Source organism: Sciurus vulgaris (assembly GCF_902686455.1).
Source record: "Sciurus vulgaris genome assembly, chromosome: 5".
Classification (NCBI taxonomy): Eukaryota; Metazoa; Chordata; class Mammalia; order Rodentia; family Sciuridae; genus Sciurus; species Sciurus vulgaris.
In genome coordinates, this window is record NC_136465.1 from 73,951,581 (window position 1) to 73,960,939 (window position 9,359).

The 9,359-nt window shown below is 52.8% G+C and overlaps 2 protein-coding genes across 6 annotated transcripts in view; both read left to right on the forward strand.

Annotated features, from left to right (window-relative positions):
* Positions 1-1,758, forward strand: part of CD4 (CD4 molecule) — a 30,902-nt gene extending 29,144 nt beyond the window's left edge. For 2 of the 4 annotated variants that reach the window (XM_079141077.1, XM_079141079.1), the window contains exon 10: positions 219-1,758. Coding sequence is in view for 2 of the 4 variants with exons in the window: in XM_079141079.1 (XP_078997205.1) it covers positions 219-249 (31 nt within the window). In the remaining 2 variants the exon portion in view is untranslated. The remainder of the gene's footprint in view (positions 1-218) is intronic. The other 2 variants (XM_079141078.1, XM_079141080.1) reach the window with 1 other exon arrangement.
* A 1,005-nt stretch (positions 1,759-2,763) lies between these two features.
* GPR162 (G protein-coupled receptor 162) lies at positions 2,764-9,070 on the forward strand. Of its 2 annotated transcripts, none has more exons than XM_079142458.1 (5): positions 2,764-2,866; positions 4,398-5,692; positions 6,647-6,836; positions 7,367-7,524; positions 8,086-9,070. In XM_079142458.1, the coding sequence occupies exons 2-5, from the start codon at positions 4,826-4,828 to the stop codon at positions 8,635-8,637; spliced, it is 1,767 nt and encodes a 588-aa protein (XP_078998584.1). In that variant the 5' UTR covers positions 2,764-2,866; positions 4,398-4,825; the 3' UTR covers positions 8,638-9,070. The 2 variants fall into 2 exon arrangements, with proteins under 2 accessions (XP_078998584.1, XP_078998585.1); XM_079142459.1 differs by having other exon boundaries at positions 4,398-5,641.
* Positions 9,071-9,359: the final 289 nt, after the last annotated feature.

The window sequence follows — 9,359 nt, forward strand, 5'->3', positions numbered from 1 at the left end:
TTTTGGTACTGGGGATTGAACCCAGGGGTGCTTAACCTCTGAGCCACATCCCCAGCCCTTTTTATGTTTTATTTTGAGACAGCTTCTCAATAAGTTGCTTAGGGCCTCACTAAGTTGCCAAAGCTGCCTTCAAATTCACAATCCTCCTGCCTCAGCCTCCCAAACCACTGGGATTACAGGTGTTTGGAGCCCAGTTCCCCTATTCTTTTTTCCTCCAGTAGGCTACAGAAGACTCACAGTCTCACTTGAGATGCAAGAACCTGGGAGTTTCCCATGCACATGCTCTTCAGCTGTCTTCCCTGCATTTCCTGTGGACTTGGGCCTGCAGACCAGATGAATGTAGCAGATCCCAGCACCTCTGGCCTCCTCTTGCTTTCTTCCTCCACATCTGTCCATTGTTTCTCCTCTTTTGTTCCCAGGCCCATTGACAGACTCTTGCTCTCAATTTTACCAGGGCTTAACCACACCATTCTTCCCCATTTCCTTTTCTTCCAAATCTTAGCCCTTTTTAATTACTTTTTCTGGATTTTCTCCCCAGCTGTTCACTTGGATCCCAGGTGAGAAGAACCAGCCTTACCTGGCATGGAGGGCAGGCCTGGGTTTAGAAATATTTAGCACAGGACTGCTGGTCCTGGAGAGGACCCTCCAGGCACCAAAGAGGGTGGGGACTTGCCCAAGATCACACAGCTGATCAAGGACAGATACAAATCCAAGGATCCTGAAGCCAGTCCCCATAGCCCCATGTTGCTTGCTTCTCACCCTATGTGGGCTCTACCTTGATCCAAACAGGCCCTGGGGCACACCTATGCACAAAAACACTAGTCCACAGACAATTCCTTATACCTAAGGAGCACTTCTCAGTTTATAAACCATTTTCACACCCTCAGTTTGACCCTTACAAAAACCCTATAAGACTGGTAGTGACAGAGCCAAGACTATTATCTCCAGTTTTCCAGAAAGAAACCCAGAGAGGTGAGAAGACTCCCCAGGGCCCCATAGCCAGCAAGTACTGGAGTCAGGACTAACCCAGGTCTCCTAAACCCTGTATCACTGCTGCTTCTTAATGTAGGACAAATACCACACAGATCTCTGCAGTGGCTAGTTAGAGGTAGCCAGTATGCACCTTTGGATCCACAGGAGCACACCACCCACAGGAAGGCCTGTCTCAGAGCTCAGAAACATGAGGGGAAGGTCTTCCTGCCTAAAACCCCCTCTTTCAACACCTGCTGATGGTGGGGTCTTGTTACTAGAAGACAATGCCTTCAGTTTTCTTAATCAGAACACTGGATGGGAGTGTAGGCCCTTGGGAAAGAATGTCCAGGGAATTGTCACTCACCATGTTCAGAACCATCAGGAATGTGAGCTGTGCTGTGGGGAGGAGGCAGGGCATTAGCCTGGGGTGACTCTCTGAGGGGATCACCTGTGAAAGGCGATGATGCTGAGCCTCAGTCCTCCTGTTGTACCCTCCTTTTTTCTCCCCACAAACCATTCAGGAGATGGGGAAATTGAGGTTATATGTATTCTTCCTTCCCTTCATGATCCATTTCTCTCAGGATCCTCAGCCTCCTATGCCTTTTTCCCTTTCTCACCACCTCCCTCAGTCCCTATTCCTTATCTCTTTTCCTTTCTCCCCCTTTTCTTTGCAGCTTGCCTCCCACAGGAAGACCACCTAATTGCTGCCAGGCTCCCTGTAGCTTAGTTTATGTTTGTGCCTACTCCCAGTCCTGAGCTGACATAAAATACAATAAAATTACTATAAAAAAGATTGTGTGTGTGTGTGTGTGTTTGTGTGTGTGTGTGTGTGTCTACGCGAGCACACACACATGAGAGAGAGAGAGAGAGAGAGAGAGAGAGAGAGAGAGAGAGAGAGAGAGAGAGAGAGAGAGAGAGAGGGAGGGTCCTTCTTCTCTGGAGAACAGGAATCTTTGGAATCAGATCCAGAGGGGAGGTTGCCAAGCCTGTCCCAGAAGGAAGGAAATGAAGTTTCCCTGGTGAGGGGAAAAATCCCCAGAGGCTGACTGCCCACTTCAGCCACCCAAAGTATGTGTGACTAAGACTTTGTAATTACATGTGTGTGACAAGCCAAGGGGAGAGAATGTAGGGTTTATGTGTGCTCCCCTGGTGTCTATATGTGTGGTTGGGAGAAAGGACTATAAGAAACTGCAATGTGTGTGGGCAAATGGTTTGTACCCCAACATAAGTGTGTGTTCCAGGAGGAGGAAGCAGTATATGTGTTGCACCCACCCCCAACTCCACCAGCAGCCCCAGCTTGCACCCTCGCTCCCAACAGCCTCCATTCCATGCCCCTTTGAGCTCTACCCAAGGTACAGCCTTCGCAAGGAGGCACACAGTGGCACACAGTGACACAAGCTGCCTCCTCCCTGAACAGCTAGCTCCTTAGTCCCCAACAATACCAGCTGCCTCTTTGGGCTTGTGTTCGTGTTGAAAAACCGGGATGGGGTGGGGGCAGGACACCAACCATTTCACCAATGAAGCCCGCTCCCCGCCATCCTTCTCGCCCCCTCCCTCTAGCGCCTTCCTTGCCCCTCCCCCTCCCCCTCCAACTCACCACCGTCCAGTTTCCCCGCCCTAAACTCGCAGCCCCCTACGCGAAAGCTGTTCTTCGGTTCCCTAACCCGGGCCAACAGGCCGGATGACCTCGGGAAAGGGGAACCTGGAGGGGCTGACAGGGGCAGAGATTGAGTGAACAGCGGGCTGAGCCGGAGAGGCCGGGGCTGGGGGGAGGGAGGCCCGAGGGAGGGAGGAAGGAGGAGGAGGGCGGGCGAGCTGGAGCCGGCAGGCGGCGGGAGCCCGAGCGAGCCGCGTCGGGAGTGCGTCTCCACGGCAGTGCTGGGCGCAACCAGAGGTAAGACGACCCCAGCCCCGTCCTCTGCGTCGCCTCTGCTCTTTCCCCACGCTGCCTCCTCTCCCCTCTGGTCCGCCCCTCCTCCCCAGCCACCTGCTGTTTCTGCCCTGGAGAACGCGGTGGATGACAAGGAAGACGGAGCCGTCTGACCTTACCCCTTCACCGCGAAGGGCGAGGGACCCCTGTAGGCGTCGGAGCCCCCAGGATCCTTCTCCTTCCTTCTTCTGATCTCTCTGTCCTTCACCTCCTTCTCTCTGCCCTTCACATCCTGCCTGCCTCCCTGCCTCCCTCTGACTCCCCACCTCTATCTTCTTGAGCCCACCAACTGGGCCTGGGGGTTGGTGTGTGGGAAGGGGTCCAAAACTGTAGAGGGTAGTGGGGGGGCCTCCTGACCAATTCCCTCCACCTCCTTCTGGCTGGCCATTGCCATGGCAACTGGGGAGTTCTGGGCTCCAAAAAAGAGACAAAGGTGGGGGTGGACTCGGACCTCTTCAGGAGGGCAAGGGTCTGAGTTTCTTCCACAGGAAATGAACCCTGACACTGTTGTGCCCGGTCTTATCTCATAGCCCCAAAGCCATTATGCCCATCTTTATTGCCTTCACTCTCTTGGGGGTTTCACCTGATTTCCTCTTAGCCCCTTCTCCAAGGCACACTGAAGCTCAGCCGCACTAAGCTCAGGCTATTCTCCTTTCCATCAGAGGGAAACTGAGGCTCTGGGCCAGGGGAGGAAAGCCTCAGGTCTCTCAGTGGGAGTGGGTACCTTATTGAGCAGCGGGTTTTTCTTCTCAGCTATTCCCTGCTCTCTACCTCCATCCTACCCCTCCTCCTTCTATGGCCTCCTCTCCAGGGGCTTCTGTGCTTCTCCTTCTATTTTCAGATACTACCACTTTGCCCCCTCTTTCTTTTCTGCTCAAACTCTCCTCCTTCTCTCTAGTTCCCCCTCTTTCCATTTCTGGATAATTCTGATGTCAGTGGTTTCCCCGCCTTCAGGTTCCCCCATCACCACCCCAGCCTCCTTTCTCCCATTTTCCCAGATCCCTGGGTAACTGGAGGGTGATAATCCAAGCTTGGGGAAGTAGGGCTGAACACCAAGACCACTGGTCCAGGAAACTGGCAGGTAGGGGAAGTGGTCTACTATAAACTCCCAAGAAGAAACAAGTTATGTGTTTCCCATCGGTATCTCTGAAGAGAGATTTAGGGACATGAAGATAGGGGTGGAGTAGTACTGAGCAGGGGATATTATAAGAAGGAATCTGGAAGTTGGATGGGGGAGCTAAAAAGGGATGGGAGGTAGGAAAGTAAGAATACCTTTTTCCCTGGCAGTCTGGAAGCATGGGTGCTTATATCTATGTGAGGTATTTGGCCATCTAATTTAAGGCAGGGGAATGCTCTGAATCACTCCCTTGACCCATAGTAATCAGACATTTCATTAGTTTAAAGAAAATGAAACTATGGGGGGCACAGGAGGCTGGTTAGAGAGTAGCCTAGTCTCAAACTCTGCCCACTCCCACATTTCATCTTTCCCTTGCAGCTTGTCCAGGTGACTGAGCCCCACACCCAAACCCCTTGGGCCATATAGAAGATTCACTGATCAAGAACCTGAAGGAAAAGAGACCTGCAAGTCTCAGCATGGGGACCAGAGTCCCCCAGCCAGCCTCATAGTTGGGAAAGCAGCCAGCTTGCCTCCTCCATCAATAATAGGGATATTAAGGAAGGGCCCCACCTAACATGGAGGCTGAGGACTGCCTTTGCTGAATGTCAGCCTCCTCTCCTGCCCTGAACACCTGATCTTAAGTGGGTCAGTCATGCCATGCTGAGTAGTAGGGTGGGCCTGGGGACAACCTGCCTGACTACATAGCAAGAATTGCGGGCATCATGGGGGTGCGTGTGAGTGGGGCTCCTGGGTGAGACCTAGCCCCCGCCCCCAGGAGTTCAAGGGGGTGGGGGGCTGAGGATAGGATGGCTCGGGGCGGGGCAGGGGCAGAGGAGGCCTCCCTGCGCTCAAACGCATTGTCCTGGCTGGCCTGTGGGCTCCTGGCACTGCTGGCCAATGCCTGGATCATCCTCAGCATCTCAGCCAAGCAGCAGAAGCACAAGCCACTGGAGTTGCTGCTCTGCTTCCTCGCGGGCACACACATTCTTATGGCAGCTGTGCCCCTCACCACCTTTGCCGTGGTACAGTTACGGCGTCAGGCTTCCTCTGACTATGACTGGAACGAGAGCATCTGCAAGGTCTTTGTGTCCACCTACTACACACTGGCCCTGGCCACCTGCTTCACAGTTGCCTCTCTCTCCTACCATCGCATGTGGATGGTGCGTTGGCCTGTCAACTACCGTCTCAGCAATGCCAAGAAGCAGGCGCTGCATGCTGTCATGGGCATCTGGATGGTCAGCTTCATCCTCTCCACACTGCCCTCCATTGGCTGGCATAACAATGGCGAGCGCTACTACGCCCGAGGCTGCCAGTTCATAGTCTCCAAGATTGGCCTCGGCTTTGGCGTCTGCTTCAGCCTCTTGCTACTTGGGGGCATTGTCATGGGACTGGTTTGTGTGGCTATCACCTTCTACCAGACGCTGTGGGCTCGGCCTCGGAGGGCTCACCAGGCCCGGAGAGCAGGGGGTAGTGGGGGCTCCAAGGTGGGTGGGCCAGGGGGATTGGGTACCCGGCCAACTTTTGAGGTGCCAGCCATCGTGGTGGAGGACACCCGAGGGAAGCGTCGATCCTCTTTGGATGGCTCCGAGTCTGCCAAGACATCCCTGCAAGTCACCAACCTGGTCAGCGCTATCGTCTTTCTCTATGACTCACTCACAGGGGTGCCCATCTTGGTGAGATTAGTGTCCTCTGACCTGTTCTCCCTAATATCCAGTCCCCAGCACCATCATCTGACCTTCAACTTCATTAGTCATGCAGCAGTTTCATTATCTTTCTCCAGGTCCATCATTCATCTGCCTCTTCTCTATCTGTCCCCAAATTCATTGGTTTTTTTTTGTTTGTTTGTTTTGTTTTGTTTTGTTTCAATTTGTTTTTGGTACCGGGGATTGAACCCAGGGCAACTTTGCTACTGAGCTACATTCCCAGCCCTTTTTATTTTGAGACAGAGTCTTACTAAGTTGTTTAGGGTCTTACTAAATCACTGAGACTGGCCTCAAATTTGCAATCCTCCTCCCTTACTTCCTGAGGTGCTGGAATTATAGGCATGCAACACTGCCTATAATGGATTGCTGGCCACCCAATCCATTTGTGATCCTCCATCTCTGTCATTCATTTTCTAATTCCCACCTCCCAGCTCTATCACCTGTTCTTTAGTCCCCACTATTCAATTCTCTTATCCATCCTTCAATTTCACTGCCTATCCTTCAGCTCCATCATCTCTTCTGCAGCTCCACTGTTCAACCTATTCAACAGCTGAGAACCATCTCTATTCCCTCGGTCTCCCTCAGGAGACCACAGTCTCATGCACAAAACCCCCTAGGGCTCACCCCACCACCCCAGCCAGTCCCTGTTCCTGGATTTCTCTCCATCTTCAAATTTCCTACACCATCTCTGTTTCTCTCCCTCCTGACCCCAGGGCTTTGTCTGCAGCACTCCCCCATGACCTTCCACTGAGTTGATTCTTTCCCTTCTGTTCACTCCACCTTCACTTCCAACTTCGCTCTGTCCATTCACAAGGACAGACATCTCTTCCTGACCTCTTGCCCACCAACTGCACTGGGGATATCCAAATCAGGTACGCCCTCTCAGCTCTAGGCTCTAACCCTCTTTCCTCATCCCCCCACCAGGTGGTGAGCTTCTTTTCACTGAAGTCAGACTCGGCTCCCCCATGGATGGTGCTGGCTGTGCTGTGGTGCTCCATGGCACAGACGCTGCTGCTGCCCTCCTTCATCTGGTCCTGTGAGCGATACCGTGCGGATGTGCGCACAGTGTGGGAGCAGTGCGTGGCTATCATGTCTGAGGAGGATGGAGATGAGGGTCAGAGGAGGGGCCCGGCTTTTGCTTTCCTGGACATCTGTCTTTTCTTTTTTTCTGCCCTTTCTACTGCCTGGAGCGCCCCCTGCTGGATGGAGCCCGTGCCGCCCCCGGGGGTGGGGGAGTCCTCTTTGCCTAATCATGCATTCTGCCACTCATGGCTTCTTTATGCACTGTGGGCTCCCTTCACTGGACCTGGACACCCCTCTAGTAGCCCACACTGCCCAGGTCTGCCCCCTACTCCAGGGGAAGTGCCTGAGAAACAGTTCCCAGTCCTAATGTAAAAGCTATGGTACTAAAGGAAAGCTAAAGTTCCTGGGAGAGATTCCCAGTTCTGGGACAGTTTTTGGAGGAGGACAGGTAAATTTCAATAAGTAGGTCTATAGGTATGAAGCACTAGGGATTTGGCAGTGAATGCAACAAATGCAAGCCACTCTCCAAGTCTTCTTAGAACTTACAGACTAAAGGTTCCCTGGGACTTCAGGATAGGGTGAGTGTTCTGTGCCTATAACTCTGCCCCTTTTCTCTCCTAGATGGGGGCTGTGATGACTATACAGATGGCCGGGTGTGCAAAGTTCGCTTTGATGCTAATGGGGCCACAGGACCAGGGGGTCGAGACCCCACCCAGGTGAAGCTGCTTCCTGGACGGCACATGCTTTTCCCCCCTCTGGAAAGAGTACACTACTTACAGGTGGGGGAATGGAGGTCCCACCTGCTACTGGTTCCCCACTACACTTTTCTCCAGTTTTTGTTACCTAGACCCCTATTCCTTACTCCTTTGACTGCAGGGTACCCTAAAAGGCAGGTGAAAGAAAGGTATGGGAAGAAAGTTTCCCTCAGATCTGTCCGAACCAGGTTTTCCCACTGAAGCAAAAGTTTTGAAGTTGAAGAAGGTGGCGCCATCTATTTTTATTTTAAATGGGGGGGGGGGGGCAAATTATTATTTTAAACTTTGATTACAACCAATTTTGTTGGCATTAAAATTAGAGGCATTTTAAATTTGAATAATGACTATATACCAGAACTCAGAAATTAAATTTGCAAAAATGGGAATAGTTTCCAGTAATTACAGATCAGAAGGCAGAATTTATTTTCAGGAAACATAGATAAAACCCATGTTTACAAGTTGGAGCCATCTTGCAGAGTCCCTACTTTGGTTCTTGGGGAGGGGCGTGCAAGGGCTTGGGCCCAGGCAACCCCGTCTTCCTTTGTTCCTGCAACACCTACAGGTCTCACCTGCTCTTCTTCCCAGGTCCCTTTGTCCCGCCGTCTGTCCCATGATGAAACCAACATCTTCTCCACCCCTCGGGCACCAGGCTCCTTTCTGCACAAGTGGTCATCCTCTGATGACATTCGAATCCTCCCAGCCCAGAGCCGGGCCCTTGGGGGTCCTCCTGAATACCTGGGACAAAGACACAGGCTGGAGGATGAAGAGGATGAGGAAGGGGCTGAAGGTGGAGGACTAGCCAGCCTTCGCCAGTTCCTGGAAAGTGGGGTGTTGGGATCAGGTGGGGGACCCCCACGAGGTCCTGGCTTCTTCCGTGAGGAGATTACCACCTTCATTGATGAAACACCTCTGCCAACTCCAACTGCCTCTCCAGGATCCTCTCCTCGAAGGCCTAGACCACTGGGTCTCTCACCCCGCCGACTCTCCCTTGGGTCCCCTGACACCAGAGTGGTTGGACTTCCTTTGGGGCTAAGTGCAGGGAGACGATGTTCCCTAACAGGAAGTGAGGGGAGTGCAAGGGCTTGGGGAAAACCCTGGGGCCCAGGCAACCCCATCTTCCCCCAGCTGACCCTGTGAATCCCATATGGGCCTGCTGGACTCAGGAAAGGGGCCGGGGTGGGTACACCTCATTCTGGTCCTGAGCCAAGGGCAGCTGCCTCCAGACTCTGGGGAGAGGGGCGCTAGATCTGGGTCTCTGAAGCCCCTGCTGTCTCCCATCCAAGTGACCAGATGCCCTACTCACCTTCCATCATCCCTAGCAAAATGTATTAAAGTCTGAAGTGTTGCCATGGAAACTTCAGTGCCAGTGTACTGTGGTGGCAAAGGGTATGGTCAGAAGTTGGGGGTGGGGTAGGGCACGGAGTGCAGTAGCAGGGGACAGAAGTACAGAAAGACACATGGAGAAATCATCACACAAGCTCCAACATTCGGACATAGCAGAGAAAGGCACCAGCACGGTACTGAGAGACACTTGAGGTTGTTGGTCTGGGGTATAAAGGATCTTTGTTCAGATTTGTGAAGGTGGTTTTAGAGTGTGGATCTATCCCTAATGCCCCAACCTACCTGTTCCCCCAAATACATCTAGGGGCTCCCCTGGGCAATAAAGGTTTGGGCCTGAGTTGGTGTCCCAGGCCTGGAGTTATCCTCCTCCAGGCTGCATTCTAAAGCTTTTTCTCCAAAGGGGTGGGTTGGTACATGAGAGTGTGGGAGGTGTCCACACTCCTTTTCCTGGACACAATAACTGAGAATACAGCTCCAAGTACCCCCCACACCCTGAGCCAGAAAGGTGGCATCACCCG